Genomic DNA, 21,524 nt, shown 5'->3' on the forward strand with positions numbered 1-21,524 from the left:
AAAATGGGATAGTGGTGGAACATGCATGTAGAGATCACTAAATCTCACACCTTGCAGCACCTTGCGGTTGCTATTTGACATCACAGCAGGGTTTCTCTCAAGTGAACAAGTGGCAGCTAGAATGTGAGAGGGGTGGTCCCCACGGGGGATAGGCATATCCTCCCACACACATTTGCAATTTTAGGCTAAAACAGGGGTAAGCAACTCAACACTAAGGACTGCTCTGTATTAACTCAAGAGGCTGTACCTCTATGTTAACCATCACAAAGCAACTTTTTGGCCATATGGTTAACTCAGCCTTTGTTTTATGGGCTGTAGTAATATGCACATATGGGCTTGTGGGTGCGGGGGAGAGGGAGATGTATGGAATTACGAAATGATGCTCACTTCAGACCAACCAATTCCTGCCAGGAAGAAACAGCAGATGAGATTGATCTTCCTAGGCCTCAGATGATAGTTCTTGTGCAACTGACAAATGAAGCAATAAATAAGACATTTAGACATCCCGCTGTACAATGAAGTGAAATAGCCTAACTCAGGAGAGCAAAAAGAAATCAACCTTCAGTTTTGCAGGGGGCTGAACTTTGCAGCTGGCCTGTAGCAGAGGGAATGTGCGCTCATCAGGTGCCTAAATAGCTACACTGTCCCATTTCACTTTTACACATATCATAGGGGCTTCACAACTGCTTTACGTTATCGTTTTGTCTTTTAGTCTCTAGTACAGCAGACAAAAACTCTCAGGCATCTGTTACAAATGTTTTATTTTACTGGAGAAAAAGTTTTGTCAAACTTCAGAGAACAAAAGTCACAGGTTAATTATCAGTATAAGAAGGACTCCACAGGAGGGAATAAACTCAGGAAAATACCAAATATGACAAAACAAACAAGGGGAAAAAAAGGGGGGAGTACTGATTATTCACTTCCAAAATTAAGCCACAAATAGGGAGACAGAAACTGAGCTGGGAGGGAAGGCTGTGGCTTAAAGTAGGCTCCAGAAGGAGAAGAGCTTGCCTCCTGTTCCACCCAGGACCACCCTAAACTTAAAATCCAGGTCTAGGCAGGGGGGTGCAATGTCAGTTATTGCTGAACTCCCCACAACACCTCCCTCCCCCATCCCCGCAAAAAACCTTGGGAAATGTGTTCTATTTTTGTTTTTGTTTTTTTAAGGGAAGTTAGTTGTCACTAAACTTTGAAGAGACACAAGATGTCCATTAGTGAGACCATGCTAAACACAAATTGACACATCGTGAAGCCTGGCACAGTTTTGTCGCAGATGTACCACAGGAACCCGACGTCCAGCCCTCAAATAGCCTACCTGAAAAATAAAAGACACAATTCATTTGAAGGCTCAAAGGTGGATCTCTGCCTAGAGTGCCTAGAGGGAACCCAGGACCACGTCGCACAGGATTCCAACACAAAGATCTTCACTCCTAAGGATGGTGCGTGAGTACCTACCCAAACTTCTGAATGTCAAGAAAGCTGTATGTGAGGCTGGTGGAAGGAACAGGCATCAGGGATAGAAAGAGAAAGAGAACTCAGAATTGTAACTATTTCACAAATAGCTCTGGAAAGATAATTATCAGCATATTCCTCAGCGGTTGACAAAGCATCCCACTTTGGCTGGGAGCAGTAATACAGGATGAGCAGTTTAAGGGAACATTGGTCCCTGCAACCCCAATTAATGTGAAATATTTATTTTGAAAAGCAAAAGAACCTCCCTATTTATAAGAAATTCTCAGTGTGCTCATTTTAGTTACAGATTTCCTGAAATGTAAGCAACTAGTTAAAATGCACATTGGGGCAACCACTTTTGGGGCAATGCTTCATTTGTTGGCATTTGCAATCCACCCTGAAGCAGGACTAAGACTGCCTTCTCTCAGCTCAGACCAGTGACTGACACTGCCTCCCAAGCAGAGGTCCTTTTTTTTACAACCAGGGATCCTTTTAACACGAGATGAAAGGTACTGAACATGAGACCTTCTGTATGCAGAGCTCTACCAGTGAGCTGTGGTCTCTTCACTGAGCAAGCTGCCTTATTCCAATTCAGATTACTTCTCCATCTAGTCTTATGTTGTCTACTCCGACTGGCAGCAGCTTTCCAGAGTTTCACTGAGAAAATAGGTTTCTCCAACACCTGTTACTTAATCCTTTGGGGGGAGACTGCGCCTGGGACCTTCTGCATTTTAAGCACAAGTTCTACCAGTGATCTACAGCCTATGTCAACTGTAGTTAAACCCTGGCTTGCATGTGAATTGCCCATCTAGTCTGACAGACTGCCGAGGAGCCTCAGGCTATCCTACTGTGCACTGGGGTCATAGATACCCTACAAACAGCAAATGGTGGCATTTGCTATTATTGCAGTTGGTTGCAAGTAAAACACACCTATGGGACTCCTCATTCCCGTCAACTGCACACAATTCAACCTAACTTCCAGATGAATGCATGCTGACTACCTGAATAGGGAGCTGCTGTGTATTTTTGTGTGAGCTCAATAAAAATGTAGCAGGTAGAAAAAGGGGAGGAAGAAAAATCCCTCAATATGGGGAATTATTAGGGTGAGATTGCCAACAGAATTACAAGTGTAATAAGATGTATCTGTGGTATGGTAACATTTTATAATGCTGCATAGTGTCCTATCCCAGCTGGAAGAAATACAGAAAGGAAGCAATTAAGATATCAAGGGGGTGGAGAGCTTTCATTATAATAAGACTTTTAGTTTTTGTTTTAGAAAGAAGACAAATGGGATGGATGGAGGTTTATAAAGTAATGAACCACATGGGGAAAATGTGGAAAGAAAATTATTCACCCTCTCTCATACTACAAGGACTCAGTGTTACCTGCCAAAAATAATTTGCAATGGGTTTAGGATAGAGAAAATCAGAGTATTCCCTCATATAATGCATGATTAACTAAAGAAATTTACTATCAGAAGATGGGGTGATGGCTACTGAATTATGTGGCTTTTAAAAAGAATCAGACAAATTCATAAAGGAGATCTTCTCAATGGCCACCTCCATGAATTGAGCAGGACAACTCTGAATGAATGCTGGAGTAGACAAGGGAAGCTAAACTTTATGCCCCGCTTGGGATGTACCTAATTAGCCACTGCTGTAAGGAGAAGGCTGGTCTAGGCAGATCTTGGTCTGAATCAGCATGGCTATTCTTGTGTAAGGAGATGTTGAAACTGCACCTTTGACAAACTGTCATCTTTGAAAATTCACAGGCCCTCTGCAAATGACCCTCCCAGCACACAGCTCAGAGATGAAGCTGGGGAATTTTCTGGATGCTTAAAGACTTGCTGCTTATTTCAGAGCAGCGTTGTCCAAAGGCCACTGCATCTCCTGCAAGCCAGAGCCTCTACACCTCAGCCCCAGCCTTTATAGTGCATACCAAGCTACATATGCAAGGGGGATGCTGCCAGCCTTGTAAGCAGATGGCAAAGGTGCAAGGTCAATGGCAACAGCGGGGAAAACAACCGAAGCACTTGGGCTGGAGAGCAAGAAATTGACAGACTGGGCCAGATTTTAAGAACAGGAGAGTGGAGCCTATTCTTCCCACGGGAAAATACTCAGTCCAGCTATGCAGCAAAACCCTCAAGGACAGCTCGCTTCTCCTCCCTCTATTGCTGGGCTGGTGACTGTGGTCCAAACTACACCTCCCACACCCTGCTGCATCACTTGCTCCAGGTTGCCTCAGATATCCTAAGTGCTAGTCCTATGTTGCTGCCAGCAGCTTTGTAATCCAGAGCACAGCAGATACCAGAAGGTATCCCTCAAGACACAGCAGACCATTTCCCCAAGTCTCACCAGCCACGCTAATGTGCCATCCCCCTCCTCCAAGCGACTCAGGAAAAAAACGCTCTCACCTCCAGACTCAATACGCGGAGTATCGCAACCTGTCCGCGCCTGCATCCCGCCCGAACCGCTGGACATCGTAGAGGGATGATCGCGGAACGGGAGAAAGCTGAACACGCTCGTATCCGTACACGTCTCCGACGGTGGAAGCCGCAGCTGCCGAGCGACGCAGGGGGCTTCTATCCCGGGTGTAAAATGAGGAAGTCGCGGCCGCCGCCGCAGCAGCTACTGCTGCTGCAGTTCCCGAGGCAGGCAGCAAGGCCCTCTCGTAGGGCTCTAAGGCAGTGGAGAGGCGATTGGCCATGGCCGTGGCTTGTGAGTACTGGGCGTACTGGGAATACTGGGCCATGGTCTGCTCCGCATAAGCGTCGTATGCAGAAGCCCCATACGCCGCGGCGGACCTCGCGCGATACCGTTTATAGTAGTCCACCATTCCGTAAGGGTCATCATAATACACGGGGTCCCCATAGCCCGTAGGGTAGGGGGTGCGCACCATTCCGTATTGCTCGCTATAAGTTTCGGTCAGCTCGGGCACTTGCCCCGTGCGATCTACCGGGCACTCTTTAGACCAGTGACCCTCCTTCCCACACCGGTAGCAGCCACTCTTGTCTCCCATCCCGGGTGCGGTCCTGAGACGGCTGGTGGACAACTGCACGCGCATTCGTTTGCCTTGAAGAAACAGACGCAAGAAGGGCAGCTATAAAGATTTGTTAAAAACAGTTCAAAGCAAAAGCACAGCAGGTCAGGTTTGTTTGCTTGTTTATGTCACGACAACCAGCTGGCCCAGCCTGTACAGCTAACAGTACAAGAGGCAAAATAAAATGTGTTTCTGGGACCAGTTGTCCCTGGCGGCAGGGAAAGTGGAATCCTGCACCTTCTGACTTGGAATAGCCCACCATTTTACCTGAGGAGCAGAGCATACAGCAGCACAAGAGTTGTTCCAGCCTGCTTAGGAATGTGAACTATTTCATTCAATCCCCAAATATGGTTTTGGCTGCAGTAACACAAAAATATTTTGGTAGGCCTGCAGAATGTTATGGTAAAGCCCGAATGAGCCAGCAGACCCAGAAGGCTTGGGTTCAAAAACTTTGCTAGCTTACTTAGCTAGCTTACTGTATGGCTGCATCGGGAAACATACAATATCCCAGTATGTGGTCCTGAACACACCAGAAAAACTGTTGCTGTTATTTTGTTTTAAAATAACATTTGTGACCCTTATGAGGGGATGAAATGCTTATAGGGGCATAGCAGTGTATGCTAAAGGTTCTAAAAGGATATTAAGAAAGTTCCAACTCTGGTTTCACACTGAATTAATCCTTACATTCTTGATCCACTCTTCCTTGTCTCTCCATTTTCCAAAGGCAACTCACTTCCCTGACCCTGACGCCAATAAAGCTTGCATATAATGAATCAAATGTAATCCATTCATTCTGCTCAGAGCAGGATAAGGCTTCCTGAGCTTTCAAGACATGCAGTTAATTGAGATTCCTGACTATGGCCCTGTCTCTATTCGTGGCCTATCACAGACAGACCAACCTTTTCATGCCCAGAGAAACCACTAGCACAGCAACTAAATGGAAGCCAGAGAGGTTGCAGGGCATCAGGGAGGAGGACAGTGACCCTTTACCGAAGTCATAAACAAAGACCACCCATTTCCTCAAGTCAGACCAGAACCAGACATGCACCACAAATGAAATATTTACGCTTGGCACACAGCCAAACATAGCACGGCTTAGTTCTTACAAGGCCAGCCAAGTCTTTTTCTTTCTGCTGCCACCTGCCTTAGAATCATAGAACTGGAAGGGGCCACAAGGGCGACCTAGTCGAATCCCCCGCAATAAAGGAATCCTTCAGTCTTGTGGTCTTACCATGCACAGTGGCTGATAGCATCCACCCAGCAATGCAGGGCAGGTGTTGCTCACCAAACTGGCCTAGTCTACCTTTTAACTGAGGACAACTGTTTACAGTCCGTGCCCTCATATTTCAGCAGTGAAAAGGTTTAATGCTCAACCCAGCTGATTTCTGCCCCATGCATCCAAAAGGCTACTAACAATGGCTATCTGATACCTGTAGTGGCAGTCTGAATACCAGTCACGAGGAAGCATGAATGGAAAAGGGCTCAGGTTCTACCTGAGTGCTTCTGAGAGGCATCTGGATGGTCACTACAGGAAACAGGGTGTTGGTCTGACACAGCAGGGCAATTCTTACGTATGAAGCCCCCTACAAACTTGCCCCAAGACCACTGCTCCTTTTCAGCTCTCCTTTATTCCAACACCGCCCCCTGGGAACAGAGGAATCTACCTCCTGATGGAAAGAGGCCAGGTCATCCTGAGAGTAGTGTTTGAAATTTCCCAGGTGCCTTTTGCAACTGCAGTGGGTCCAACTGTGCCCACGTGGAGGTTTCTGGATGCCAGGTTGGCAACTGACCTCTCCATCTGGCTGGCCCCTCCAGCTATCTTAAGCAGGTAAGCAGAAGAGCTTATTTATTGCACTTGTATCCCACCTTTTTCTCCAAGGTGCACATGGTTCACCCCCATCCTCAGTTAATCCCTACAACAACCCTGTGAGGTAGGCTAAGAGGCTGTGACAGGCCCAAGGTTACCCAGTGAGCTTCACAACTAAGTGGGGGTTTGAACCCTGATCTCCCAGGTCCTAGTACACCACATTGACTTCCTAGAGTGGGGCAGCTATATAAATATGGGGAAAGCAAAATTTCACTCAGAAAAGGATCTGAAATATTTTCCTTGAAGCCTGAATTTGTTCTATTCTGGATTGTTTTATCTGATTTTGTAATGTGTTGTAAACTGCTTTGAATGTTTTTCTTTAAAATATAAAGTGGTGTAGAAATGAAATGAGTAACCAATAAAAATTCCACTGGGGGTGGGGGTGGGGAAATGGCACCTAGACATTCTGTTGTGGCGACCGTTACCTAGGTTTAAGGTGCCATTTGGTGATTAGCTTATATATCTTAGTTTCTAACTCTGCCTGGGAGTACATGTGGCTCAGCTTCCAAAGTTATCCTTCTTGCCCACTTTTGTCCAATGGATCAGGTTGCACAGCTTGGTTACTGGGAAACAGCTTCTGTGTTCTTGATCTCACCTTTTGGGCTTTATGCTCCATTGCATGTCAACCCACAACTCCAAATAAGCAGCAGATGGGATCCTGTGCCTTAAAAACTGCATGAACAGGGCAGGCACTGCTCACCAGACCCCACTTTTAACTGAGTAACACCACTGAAGAAGGAACTTCAGCAAAGCTTCTCTCATCTTTGCATGATCAGCTGTGTTTGCAAAAGTCCCTTCTGGTTCAGGCAATTTGTACCTTTTTTGCTGCTACTTAGTTATCTCCTGGAATTCATAAACAATCACTGTTACTAGCCTGGCAGTCTTCAGGGAGTATGAGTGAAGCACCTTGGCACAGAGAAACACACTTCGTTGCCAAGTTAGCTACAGTGGCTGAATTTAACTGCATAAAGTCTTCAACACCAAATCCAAGACTATATACAACTTACTGTATGGGTACTCTTTGGAGCCAAAAGGACTGCAAGTAGGAATTTCTCACCTCAAAGTGTGGCTTAATACTGCCAGATTGGGAGATGAAACAAGCAAACACATAATGGGCGTTGGTCTGCAACTCCTAAGATGCTGAAGCAACAGAGGGACTGCAAAGGTGGAGGCTTGCCTTATCTGTATGGGTGCTTAATAGGTAATAAATATTATGGATTATTTCAGCATTTGTTTATCCCTGTCTTAACTCTCCCCGGCTTCTCCCCGCCATGAACACAGCTCAGCCAATCAATTTCAAATGAACCAGGCCTTTCCTCACATGACTTACAACCCTACCAATTCCTTGCCTTGACCTCTCCCTAGAGACATCTAACTTTATATACGGAGTTACATCTTACCTATCAGCATGATATAGCTAGATTCTAACCACTTTCCAGACAAGCTACAAGGAAAATGAAAAAACTGTGCATTTTAGTTGTATATTTTGGTTGTTGTTTTTTGGAAGAAAGAATACTTTAACATATTACCATGCAATTCTCACCTGGAAGGTATCAACCTCAGCAAAAATTGACGTGGATGGTTATTTTGGATTTCTTCCCCAACCCAAGAAAAGCTCCAGATTGGAGAAATTTGTTTTGTTAACACATTTTTGCAAACACTGTACTGAAGAGTTTTAGTAACCAACTAAAGTACTACTCAGATGTTCAACATTCTGAAAATTAGGTATATATCCCTCTCCAAACCCCCAAAAAGTGGAAGTAAAAAATAATAATAATTAAATTACTAGAACAGAAATAGTAGATTACTAAAACAAGCTAAAAAAAATCAGTCTTTGCTGCCTGTCCCTAGCCATCAGATTTGCTATGCTGTCTTGGATCTAACAATGACATTCTAACTGCTCGGCAGGAAGCTGTTAGCAACAGAATGTTGATAAATACTGCAGCTTCTAAGAGAGAGGTAAAAGGTCATGCAGGCCTTGGGAAGGAGAAGCCATGTGCTGTCAGCAATAAAGGGAAAGGGAGGGGGGAATCAGTTAAGAAGGCCAGGAAGTAGAAAACACAGGAAGTGCAAAAGTAAACTGGCTGAAGGAATGAGAACAGAGCAGGCAGTGGGCTGGGAAGCATGGGCTTAAGTGATTGATGGCTATAGAGGCAGGAAGAAGAGAGGCAGTTCTTGTTTTTAAAAAGGATCTACTTGCTGAAAGCAAAGTGACAGGTAGGTAAGGAAGCTGGGTGAGGGGAAAGGGTAGGATTGTGCCCTAGATTGCACAAGGTCAAAAGGCTGATTAGGTGGTGGGCAGGCTCCATATCGCATGGATTTGAGCCGATCTTCAGTCATCAGTGCTGCAAGCTTATAGCAATTCAATCAATAACTAACTAAAACTTTAAATACACACTGAACATCCACAAACACCACATAACTAGTAGGGCTAACAAGAAGCAGAGACCTGGGAACTGTGAAAGACCTGGGGGCTTTTTCATTGCTGTTCTGAACTGGATGAAAGAGAAATTTAAAGTCATTTTTAAATTTAAATTTAAAGTTAGAAAACTTCTTTTGGGGTGGGAGAATACATTGACTGTTTTTCTTCTAATACGCTGGCTGTTCAGCTAAAATCAATTTTTAAGGCATCTTTCTGGGATTTCGTTAAATTTACTGGTTGAAAACATGTATTTGAAATTGTTCTGGCTCTACGAATGGTATATACAAATTTGGATGCAAATGTATTGAGGAAGCAGTGAGCTTTGGTTCATTAAATTTCTCACACAGAAAATAAAGTACCCACTTTCAAATCCTCAAACAAGGCCTTTTGCCAAGAATGTACATGTATTTAAATTGAATCTATTTAAGAAAATCATTGGTTAGAAGCCAGACTAATCAAATATTAAAATCTAGCCAGCGGACAGCCCTCCCAGCTGCTGAACATGGCTGGAGTAGTTTGGAACTCTTGTCAGCCCCCGTGGGAGAGGCGAACCCGTACATGGGTCTTTTTCCTTCCTGTTCCTAGCCCACCTGGCTCCCCCTTTCCCACCTTGGAATTCTGTGTTGTCAAGGCCCCTGATGGCCTCCACGGCATCCTCTGCTCTCTCCATGTGCACAAATGCGTAATCCTTAACAATGTCGCATTCAAGCACCGGCCCATACTCCTCAAACTTGGTTCGCAGCTCCAGGTTGGTGCAGCCGGGGCTGATGTTGCCTACGTGCAGTTTGGTGGAAGCCTTGCTCTTGTTCTTACTGGCCTCCACGTTGATGCACACCCCGTGCAGCTTGTAATGGTGCAGGTTGCGGATGGCATCCTCGGCTGCCGTCTTGTCCTCAATGTGCACAAAGCCGTAGTTCTTGATGATGTCACATTCCAGAACCCGTCCATACTGCTCAAAAAGGGAGCGGATCTCCTGCTCCGTGGCCTCCCGAGGAAGATTGCCAATAAAAAGTTTCACCATGGTGGCTAATGCTGAGCGTGGGGGACAAGAAAGAGGCTGTATTTCAATGAAGGAAGACAAACAGTATTAAGACACTTACGCAAAGAAAGAAAACCAAACCGGGATTCACTAGTCAAAGAACAATTCCTCACATCAAGATCAAGAGCATCTAATGAATTTCACAAGCCCCCTTCAAGTGCTATCTTCCAAGAGATCATAATCTTGTTGAGAAGGCCCTCACTACTATGGCTCTACCCCCATATGGGGGCGGGGGATATCTGTACAGAGAAGCAGACTCTAGATAAGTAGGCTTCCCATGGTTTGCAAACTGGTATGATCAGGGCTCTAAGTCACGGGTACTTCAAGCACTCTCCTCTTCAGAAGTTCTTCTCTTATGTGTGTGGATGGCAGTGCACAGGCAAAAGCCCCCTCTTTCTCCATGCAGCAGATGGACTGCCTGTTTTTAGAAATATTGTAATTAGGCTTATGTACTTGCTTCTCTGAGCTCCTTTGGGAGGAAGAATGTAAACTTTTATAGTAATAATAACTGGAGGATCTAAACCTGGATTTCCTATATCCAAAGTAAGTGATCTATCCTATTTACCACAAACTGATTTTCTAGGAAGATTCACTTATTCAACAGATTTATATTTACCTCATAAGCATTCAGATATTCAAAGCAGCTCACAAGAATGCCTTAATTATGTTTAAAGTCTCTGTAAAAGCAGGCCTCTGCATACAAATCCAAAGGTGCATTCTGCCCACATGCTGCAACATTTATTTATACAGTCGTACCTTGGATCCCAAACACCCTGGAACTCAAGACATTTTGGCTCCCAAATGCCGCAAAACCTGGAAGTGATTGTTCCAGTTTGCAAACGGTCTTTTGGAACCCGAATGTCCGATAGGGCTTCTGCGGCTTCTGATTGGCTGCAGGACTCCAGCAGCCAATCAGAAGCTGCAATTTTGTTTTCAAACATTTTGGAAGTCGAACGGATTCCGTTCAACTTCCAAGGTATTGCTATATACTGCTTGATTGTAACAAAACCTCTCTAACCTATCATAAGCATTGTCATTCCCACTCTCTTTTGTCAGGCTCTTTATCTGTGACTTTAACAGTGGCTTGGCATAGAAAAATTTAGAAAGCGACTCTTTTACATTCACTTCATGCAAGAAAAACTTCCCCTACAGAATTTCTGGGCAACAGATTGTTGCTATAGCAGAAGATCAGAACATCTTTTGTGAGGTACATCCCTCTGGAATTACCTTCCACAAAGCAGCATCTCTCCTAACCTTTGGGGATTAAGGCTTGGTTGGTTTATTCAATTTCTGCTATTGAATTGGAGCTCCTTGTGTTGGTGCTGCTTTGTGGATTTGTGCCACACCCTCTTGAAGTGCACAGCTCCCTACCTTCAAATAAATCCCTTTTCAAAAAACCAGTCTCTCCTCAGGGCCTTTGGATTACATCCCCCCACTCTCAACACTGCAATTATAACCAAGATTGACATTGCATCTCTTTTCATGCTCTTTTAAGGTTTTTTTTTAAATGTATTGTTAGGACTCTTATTTCATATATATTGCAAGCCACCAAGCACTCTATTGAGGGAGTGGAAAGATGGCATATAAACTTCGGGGGGGGGGGATGCAAGTAGATGCATTAAATTGCTTTTGCTACCTGCTTACCTCACCGTCCTCTCATTTTCTAATTTAGATAGTAAGTTAACAATGCAGTCCTTTGCATGGCTCTATAGAAACAAGCTTTTGAGTTCAATAAGACTGAAGCCTAAATATGGGCTGCATATGCACTGTGCTTTTAAAGCACATGAGCTCTCCTAAGGAATCTTGGGAACTGTAGATTGTTGGGGTACAGGGAATTGTTCAATGAGGGGTAAATTATAGTCCCTAGGATTCTTTGGGAGACCCCAACTGCTTTAAATGTATGGTGTGCATGCAGCACGAGTTTAGTTTAGGGCAAAACTAGATGTGACATTGGTTTAGTATTGCATAGTTGTTTTTAATGAAATAGTCAGTGTGTGGGGTGGAAACTGAATTGTGACAGTAGTGTGGGCTGAGGGGAAGTTTTATTTATTATTGAGATTTATACCCTGCCCTTCACCCAAAGGTTGTAGGGTATGGGTCACATCAACAGAAATAAAAAATAAAATTAAAAAATTATACAACTAAAACTAACACACATTTCTGATATGATAAAAATACATTTATTCTTCTGCCACTACCCAAAGGAAACAAAAACGGTTTCAACCATCACTGAAACCCCTATGGCATGATAGCCCCATGTAGAGTGCATTGCAGTACTGTAGTTGGTTTGGAAATTACCAAATCATGGGTTACTGTAGCCACTCTATCTCAGTCAAAGAAAGGCCATAGCTGGTGAACCAAAAGTAGCTAGTAACAGAAACACTGTGACGAGTGCAATCTCTCCAGAATAAGGTGTGAACCCACTTCCTGAATATAGGACCAAAAAGCCACAGAATCTCCATCCTTTCAGTTCAGTGCCCGCCCCCAGCCCTCCACCACTTCTACGCAATCAATTCGCACCCAAAAACCTTCTGATTCCAATGCAAAGAAGGCATCATCAGCATATTGATGCCAACTCATCCGACATCCCCTGATGATGGTAATCAACAGCTTCACATAGATGTTAAACAGCATGGCAGACAGGATGGACCCCCTACAAAGCTGAACAGCGCAATTACTATGGGATCAAGCAGGAATCTCAAAAGGCTATTCTCTGAATCTGATACCCAGAGTAGATGAACTACCACTGCACAACACTGCCTCCAATTCCCAATTTACAAAAGCGGCCCAGTAGGACACCAGAGCTAAGTATATCAAAAGCTGTTAAGTGACAATCAACAGAGTCATACACACTCCCATCCCTCTCCCAATTCAAATAATCAATAAGGGCAACCAAAGCTGCCTCTGTGCCCAAACTAGGCAGTTGACTGAAATAGGCCATGATAACATGCTTCTTCCAAGCACACCTGAAGTTGAACAGCTATTACCTTCTCAATTGCCTTGCTCCCAAAAGTGGGTATCATATTTCTCGGTCTAAGGAAGGCTTCTCCAGGAGGGATTGCACTCTCCTTCAAGGCAACCAACACAGCACAATCCTCCCTAAATGAAGTATTGACTGGTTGGTTAATCCCTTTCAACTAGCTTTTATAAGCTAGGATGAGCAAAGCGTCAAGATTGCAGATGGTAGGCCAAACCTCTTCAACTATCTTCTCCAGGTCATTGGGGCACAACAGCTAAAATTGATCCCATTTATCCAACCTTGACACTGCCAGAGACTTCCCCTTGACTTGCAGAAATATGCTGTCCATGTCAGACCAAATGCAAATGATTTTGTATTAAAAGTGCCTTGCAAATCTCTCACAGCAAGTGATAACCATAGTTCCCCCTCATGAGGAGTGGGAAACCTTGAACTATGTAGAACAGCTCTGCTAAACTGCTATTTGAGGATACCATGGTGGCAAAGTAATAAGGCATCACCACCACATGGTAGGTATGAACATACACTCTTACCTTTGCTTGGCCATATTCCATGATAGACTTGTGCCACTTATGTTCAAACCAGTGGCCAGTCCATTTCACTGATCAAAGGTCCTCCCGAGAACCAGTGGGCCCCATCACCTCCATGGACTAAGAGAGAATGCTCAGCAGCAAATTGGCCTAGAGTCCCCTCCATCAGAGCATTTGACAGGGAGACCAGGGCCTCAGCCTTTAACCCGTTGCTTCTGTCACAGTCCCAATCAGAAGCAGACCCCCTCTACCCCATTTATTACCATGAGAGGAATGTAATACATAACATTTAATTCCAAGCATAAAAGTAGCACACATCCATTGTACTCTGCCACAAAAACCCATTGAAATTAAATTGGATTTCACTCAGAAGATGGTGCAAAAGCACAATACTCCAGTTTAGTAAGCACCTTTACGTAGCTCACTTTCAAATGAGATAAGCTAAACAGTATAGTAGAAAGCAAATAAAGTATTTTTGTCACACAATGACTTAACTGCTTTTCTTTTCCCCCCACAACTTCACCACACTAGCTGAAGTGTTATAAGTAAAATGAGAAGGGGGTGATTTCAGCCCCCAAATCTATTTATTGTTTGCAAAGATCCATACCCCGCCTTGTTAATTTAATTGAAATATAGGGTATACATTTTAATAATAAACTTCTTGGGACATGGTCCATCTGCCCCTTCTCTTTACACTTAAGACTTTGTAAATTTGCGTGTACACAGTGACACTGATGCAAAGATAATAATAAACTGCAACAACAATAATGCTAACAAAACCATTATTTTGTAAGCAACCCAAAGAACTTCTTGCAGCTCAGGAGAGTGCCCTCTCAGCGATGCCCCCAAGAACTGATAAACGCCTTTTCCACAGAGGTACAACAGGCACCACGTCTTTACAGCTTCCATCCGTTGCTGAAGACACACCTCTATATCCTGGTCCTTTGAGTAATGCGCTGTGTGGAATTATTTTGGCGGGTTATGGATGATAGAGCTGTTTTACTGTCTCATGTTTTTTAAATGCTGCAATTCTACCCTGGGACTGTGGCAAAGGGTAGGCAAGAAACACAACAGCAACAACAATAGCGCACGTAACGTAATACTTTCTTCATTATTTGCTAGAAATGAACGCTAACACTGGAATATGCTTATTGTTAAGAGTATAAACACAATATGCTAACATATAGCACGTTATGGATAATACTAAGATCTTATTAAGTTTACATTACAGTATTGAATCTAACGACGTGTCAACATCAATTAGGATAAAACTGAAAGGGTTCATATTGACCACATACTGCTTTTTTAAAAATAACTGATAGTATTGTATGTTACCGTACTTCGCTGTTTTAGTATACGCCACCCGGAGAAGTTGGTTATCGGGTGGCATATAATTAAAAAATGCTAGATATTAAAGTATCGATATATAACAGAAGAATAAGGCGAGGAAGAATTAATTAATGTCAATAACATAACAATTATATTATCAGTATTATTTAAATCCACAAAACCCACCCAACCCCGCTTTACACTTCAGCCAACCGCCCAGAATTGCACCTCGTTACCTTGCCTTAGCAGCAGCAGCAGCGGCGGCGGCGGCAGCCCACGGCACAAAATGGCGGCAGAGACAACGGAAAAGCTTCTCACCCGCCCTCCGAACCCCCTAACCCGCGCTCCGCTGTACCCTAATTGGTCCCACGAGGAACCGCCGCGCGTGGTGAGTGGGCACGGGCCAGAGTCTATCAAGGAGGTCTAGCCAATGAGAGCCCTCTTTGAAAAGGCAGCCATGTGGGTTGGTTCCTAGCATCTGACGTCGACGACGAGGAGGAACAGGGGGGAAATTCTCGCCCCTTGGCGCGCCCACGCCCAGCTTTCTCCTCGTCCCCCGCCCTACGTCGGCTGATCCTTCCTTCTCAATGACGAGTCGCGTCGTCCGAGAGCGAAGGGTCGTACCATTTTCAGGAGCGTGGGGGTGCTCAGTTGGGAGGTGGGGGCCGCCGAGTGTATGTTGCTGAATGGTAGGCGTGTGGATGTGGGAAGTCCCCCCCCCCCCGGTGATACCACGAAAAGGCGGGGGTGGTGTTGGAGTGAATATGGTTTGCTCCAAGGGAAGGTGGCGGGGACTATTCCATAGAAAGTACTTTTGGGAAGGAGTCCCTGAAAATAGGGGGGGGGGCGAGAGGAGCCTCGGAGTACCTTTATTAATGTTTTCCCATCTATCCGTGATTAACGCTGTTACCCCACTTACTTTGTTTTGTTCCAGGCTCCCCTCTCTCCGTGTTATCCTCACAACAACCCTGTGAGGTAGGTGAGGCCAAGCAAGGAGGACTGGCCCAAAGTCACCCAGTGGGAGTTTCATTACCGAATGGTAGAGTACCTGCTATGCAATGCAAAATGTCCCAAGTTCAATTCCTAGCATTGCCTGGTAGGACTCGGGAAGACTCCTTAAAATTATCTGAGAGCTAGTGTGGCATAATGGTTAGTGTTGGACAATAACCAGGCTTTGGGTCTCCATTCAGTCACCATCTCTCAACCTAACCTCCATCCCAGGGTCACCGTGAGGATGAAATGAGAACACTTAGTATCACCAGAAATAGCCCTGATTGTGGGGGTTCTCCGTAGGGTGTCTGAAGTAGCGTAGAAACTTTTTTTTTCAGTTGTTCCCCCCACTCACCCATTCACAGCTCACAGTATGGGCAGAAATCCAGTAGGGAAAGCTTTTTTCCTGTGGGCAGATGCAGTGTGTCAAAAGGGAAGAAAGTATGCCAGATAAGGTCTGACCAAGGGGGAAATGGGGCTGTACTTTTCTTCTAATTAAGCATCACACAGAGAAGATGTCTACTGAATGCTATGGACAGTGATAGTTAAGTGGAACCTCCATAGACAGGTGCAACCTGAATATCGATTAGCAGACAAGACATATTTCATGCTTGTGAGTCTTCCTGGCTGTTGTTAAGATCTTAAGAAGAGCCTGGCTACTGGATCAGGCCAAAGGCCTACTTAGTCCAGCATCCTGTTCTCTCATTGGACAACCAGATGCCTATGGGAAGCCTGCAAGGAGGACCTGAGTGCAACACTCTTCTCCCCCACTTTTGATTCCTAGAAATTGGCATTTAGGCATGCTATCTCTTGGCAGTTGAGGTAGAGCACAGCCATAATGGCTGGTGGCTATTGACAGGCACATAGAATTGTAGTTGGTGTAGATGACCCTTGGGCTCTCTTCCAACTCCCTGCAATGCACTAGACAGGCTCTGCTTTACTAGGGCTCCTTTTATGCTAAACCTTTGCCTGTGCTATGTCTGTTAAAAGACACAGAAGCACTGCCAGCCTTTTTTTAAAAGGGTGGCAGCCTGAAGTTACACTGAAGGAAGCTGATGGCAATAGCCAGTCTATAAAGCAGCCTTAAGGCTGCACTGGGGGTGGGGGTGACTCCCCTCTTTGGGTTAACAATACTTATCCAATCATGTTCCCCTTCAAATGACGGGTCTCCTCTTGGGGTGCACCAGTTAAAGTGTTGCATGCTGCAGACTCAGGGTTTTTAACAGGAGCAGCTAGCTGCCTTGCCCCAAGTCAGGCTTTTCTAGCTCAACACTGGCATTGACTCTCCAGGGAAACCCTTGGGCAAGATGCAGTGCATGCTTCTCTCTTCTTCCCTGCAGCCACTCATTCTGAGCCCAATCTTCACTGTTCCCCAGAGAGAAAGGGCAGGTGAGTGAGAAGAGGTTTGCAGGTGACAAGGGAGAGAATTGCAGCAAAAGGCTCTGGTGATCAGCAAAGGGGACCCTGTCAAGGTGCCTGAAAATACCAACTCCATACATGTCCCTGCATTATCACTTTTTGCACAATGACTAGCAAGACAAGGCAAAGCTTTTCTCTGTGTTGGAAAGCTTCACCTGTCTATATTTTGGCTCATCAGGCAGCTCTCTCCATCTTAAAAAAGCAACTGACCAAGCAGACTTGTTTTAGAACTTTTTGTTTTTAAATTTGTTTTAACTTTGGGACACTTTTATTATGTGGTTTTTATCTTTTTAATGTTGTGAACCATTTCGGTATATTTTTTATCATTTGGTGGTATATAAGTATTTTAATAAATAAGTAAATACGATCCTGCTCAGCCTATTTGCCTTTTAACGCAGAGACAGCAACACAGGGAGGGGATTTCAGATTTTGCTGCCATCGCAACAGGTGGGCAGGAATGAAACAGGCTGGCTACTCTCTACACAGATTCTTTTTATTTGTCCAAAAAGATCGGAACAGATGCCACTGCAAACACGTGAATAACGGTCTCCCACAAGCACGGATACACCACCGGGACGCTGCTTGGGAGCAGGGACCCCTGACAGGTGTGCTGGGAAGGCACAGAGTGCCTTGCTTTTAAAAGCCAGGCCCCCTCCCTCAGAAACAGAACCTTCTTCCCAAATCACCTCCTGTAATCCAGATTGCCGGGAGGCAGGCGATGGCTGCTCTCTGGGTTTTGCGCACCCTGCTGTGGGCCCTGTGCTGAGGCAGCCTCTGCATCCTTTGTGGCAAGGGTGACGGCGCAGTGTTATCTTCACATGGCAAGGGGGTGGGGGGGTGGAAGTGTAGCAGGCAGGGCAGCATATGATTATGAAAAGGAAGGCACACACAGGTCAAAAACCAGAGCTAGAAAAACGGGAATGGAGCAAGGACACAGCTGTGCGGGATGTGAAGATCAGCAGTGGAATTCCATGCCTGCGGAGATCAGGCAAGCTGGTGAGGTTTTGATGGACATCGAATCCAGGTAGACCCAACAGAGCAACCTCAATTCCTACAACCAGGCAAAGTAATGTGATTCTTGTAATACCCAACCACCACCACCACCTGAATACACATATTCCAGCCATGTAAACTGGCTCCCTTCAATATAGCCTTCAGGAACAACCTTTTTCCTGCTTCTTTTTCTTAAAAAAGGGCCCAGAGTGGAGTTATTTTCAGGACAGGCTTTTCAAAAAAATAAAATACAACCACTGCCCAGAACACAATGCATTTGCTCCCTTTTGATTCCAAAGTCTCCCTTTTAAGACAGAACAGAGTGACTCATGGCCACAGGATGTGGAGACTGGACCTGCGGCTGGGAAGTATAGAAGCTGCTATGAGCCACGGTAGTGCAGAAAGAAATGTCTGTTCACAGGCAGGATACTTCCATGTACTGTAACCTCCTCCAGCATGAAGCCTAAGTGATTTGGACCCCAACTCCCATTAGCCCCAAGTAGCATAGACGTGTTACCTGGAGCTGATGGAAGTTGTCGTTCAAGACATCTGGAGGGCATCTGGTTGGAGAAGGCTGGTATAACAGATGCTGAGAACTTACAAGAGGTGCTGCTTGAGAGTTTTGCTGGATTAGATGTTTGAGCTCATAGAAAATGAGGGAATCAAGGCCAGAAAAAGGCAGGGGTGTGTGAGTGGTCTTTATAACAGTGGCATGGATTAGCAGAGCCATAGATAATTGTGATTGGCAGAAGGTGTCTCTTGGGATGCAGCTCTGCCCCACTTGCTGTAGAACAAGTCTTTCCAATCCTGGTGACCTCCAAATGTTCTGCACTACCACTTCCATCAGTCAGCAAAGCATGTGTGTGAGAGAGAGAAAGTGAGTGACAGAAGGGGATATGACCTAAAGTGGAAGTGATGGGTGCCTCTGGCAGACGGCCTACCTATCAGCAGCAATGCCTGCTTTGGCCCAAGTGGTGCCAACTTATGATTCAGCCCCCCCAAAACCACTGGAAAACCAATGACGCCTGCCATTTTAAAATTTCTCACAATGCTCCAGAGGCACCAAGGGTATTGTGGGAAAATAAAAGTGGCTGCTGGTTTTCAAGAACCAGCTGGCCAATAAGCCTGGGTCCAAAGGGGTACTTTGCCAGCCCCCACTCCCTCAAAACATGGAACTGGCCTTGGTAGACAGAAGAAAGCTAAATTTGTCTCATGCAAGACTTTTACCCCTCTCCTGTAACCACCTGTTTATCCCGGTTCTGCTCCCAGTCTGGAGGCCTGAGAAATTGTAAGAATCACAGTGGAGGAGGCAGTTTCAAAGACCGGGGGGGGGGGCTTAGCCCCCTACCTCGCTCACCCACAATGTCTCCATTCATACACCCTCTCCTTGCTTAGGTAGCGTAACCCTAATCCAGACCTGGGCAGGATTTTCCCTCTACAACCCTGAGATCTACCACCTGGAGCCAGGTGCAACAACAGGAGCTCAACTGAGCAAATGTACTGAGGACTTAATAAGAATTAAGGATGAAAGTGTGCCCTCTGAGCACATGCGGAGTCCAGGAAGTAGTGATCAGTATCCAGTATCAAGATCATAAATCCTTTCATACAAAAATCCACTCTTGCTTACTCCTTCCCAAAGCAGTATGATTTGAGGGAGGAGGCAGTTACTATTGTCAGACCATTAGGAGTCAAAACCTCTTGCCAATCTACCACAAAACAGCCAGAGATCTACTAACAAGATTCCAATCTAACTTCTACCCATCCCTGATGAAAGCCAAGGACCGGGGTCCTTAATTAAAGGGGAACTCACTTACTTGCCCATTGAGAAGGTGGCTTAGCTACTGTTTTTAGACAGCTGCTGGGGACATGATTTAGCTAAAAAAAAAAAATTGGAGGGGAAAGACAGAGAGCAAGGTTGGGTCCAGCAGTGCACTGGAAAAGAGGCTTTTCTTCAAAACCAACCATATCTTGTTCCTTCCTGTTAGCCTTCAGGACAGGGCCCGTTTCAGGAGGCTACAAAAACATGATGGAGCATACCAGGTATCGCAGGGAGGAAAATGGGATGAGGTGGTGGGGCTCCTCAGGCAGTGGAAGCGTTTCCTGGCTAGGGATGAGATCATAGGAGAAGATTCTCAACGACAAAACCCTGAACAGTCCATTTCACCTCCGACAAAGTTTTGATGGCACCTGGAAACGGAAAACTTTCGCACAGAGCCCATGCCGTTGCAACCCCAGAAAGGTCGGGATCCCTCTGCTCCTATTGAATGGAAGTAGCGGGCCGTCCTCCTCCCTCTCCCCATGACCTGCGCAGCACCCATCACTTGATGACCCAGATGTGCACCCCCCATCATACCCAGAGTTCATCAATTTCCCCCCCCCATCTCAAGGCAGCCTGCCCCCCACCCTCCAATGCAGCATCTCTGCCAGGGGCTTCTGCAAACGTGATTCGATAGAGGCAGCATGGCTTGTTTAGTTTTTTTCTTTTGTTGGAGGGCGGGGAGGCAGGAGGAGAGGCATTCCTCATAAAGTTTGAAGATGCTTCATGCAATCTGCAGTACTAAAAAAAGAAAAACAACTGTGGTCTCCATCAGCTGTGTCATGCCCCGGCCCCTCCCTCCCTCCCCCCCCAGTCCAAAGCCCCCGCCATGCCCGCTCTGATGATCAGTTCTGTACAGATTCGGCAGCTGCAGCCCCCACCCTGCCCCACTTCTCCAGGTGTGGCCCCTTATTTGTTCTTTTTGAAAAAGCTAAAGCGTTTCTCGCGATCTTTTTCCTTGGACTCTTTGCTACGCAGAGTGACAGTCCCTTCCGGGGCGCTGTTAGGCGAGACGGGAGGCATGGTCAAGGCCCGGGTCATTCCTTTGCTGATGAGCGGCGGCTGGTCCTCTGCAGGGCCTTGTGGCGTAGGGGCGCAGGCAGCTGCAGCATTGATAACTCTCATCCAGCTGCTCATCTCAGCCTGGGATGGGGGAAGAAGTGGGAGAGGGGGCAAAGCATGAGCCAATAGTCCTTCTGAGCATGTGCGGAGTGTTTTCCCCCCAGCATGCCGCTGAGAAATGGCACCATTCCCCCTCTAAGTGGTATATAAGGGAGGGTGGATGTTAAGGGCTTTGGAGTCAGAGGCTGGGCTGGCATGGATGGGCAGCTCCTTTCATTTTATGGACTCATGGACTCCAACTCCAATCAGCCTCACCCAACACAGCCAATGGCCTGAGTTGATGGGAATCCCCCCTCCACCCCAATCCTACTATGACCACCTTTCTTGTACATGGCTACTTAATCTTTCTTCTGGCTACTTAATCTGTGGCACTCGACTCTTAGCACTGGAGGCATGGGTAAAAAAGAGCATAGAGTGAGGGCAAGAAATCCTGAGATGGGGGGGGGGACCCCGGTCAAAGGGTGTGGCTTTTGAGCAGCACATCCGCACTGTACATTTAAAGCACATTCAGCACACATTCAAAGCACCT

General features: G+C 45.8%; 2 protein-coding genes across 7 annotated transcripts in view; both read right to left on the reverse strand.

The window, feature by feature from the left end:
- Positions 1 to 744: 744 nt before the first annotated feature.
- On the reverse strand, positions 745 to 15,015 carry LOC309359056 (RNA-binding protein 4B-like). Of its 5 annotated transcripts, none has more exons than XM_081892518.1 (4): positions 14,892 to 15,015; positions 9,390 to 9,812; positions 3,866 to 4,523; positions 745 to 1,315 (listed from the first exon to the last, which is right to left on the reverse strand). In XM_081892518.1, exons 2-3 carry the CDS (start codon positions 9,799 to 9,801, stop codon positions 3,874 to 3,876), a joined length of 1,062 nt encoding a protein of 353 aa, XP_081748644.1. In that variant the 5' UTR covers positions 9,802 to 9,812; positions 14,892 to 15,015; the 3' UTR covers positions 745 to 1,315; positions 3,866 to 3,873. The 5 variants fall into 5 exon arrangements, with proteins under 5 accessions (XP_081748644.1, XP_081748641.1, XP_081748643.1 ...); XM_081892515.1 differs by having other exon boundaries at positions 14,897 to 14,979; XM_081892517.1 differs by lacking the exon at positions 14,892 to 15,015 and adding an exon at positions 14,842 to 14,866.
- Positions 15,016 to 20,520: 5,505 nt separating this feature from the next.
- The window catches only part of SPTBN2 (spectrin beta, non-erythrocytic 2), a 98,580-nt gene continuing 97,576 nt past the window's right edge, over positions 20,521 to 21,524 (reverse strand). For both annotated transcript variants that reach the window (XM_081892185.1, XM_081892186.1), the window contains one exon: positions 20,521 to 21,016. In XM_081892185.1, the coding sequence (XP_081748311.1) occupies positions 20,783 to 21,016 (234 nt within the window). In that variant the 3' untranslated portion in view covers positions 20,521 to 20,782. The remainder of the gene's footprint in view (positions 21,017 to 21,524) is intronic.

This window comes from Podarcis melisellensis, assembly GCF_964234715.1.
Source record: "Podarcis melisellensis genome assembly, chromosome: 16".
Taxonomy (NCBI): Eukaryota; Metazoa; Chordata; class Lepidosauria; order Squamata; family Lacertidae; genus Podarcis; species Podarcis melisellensis.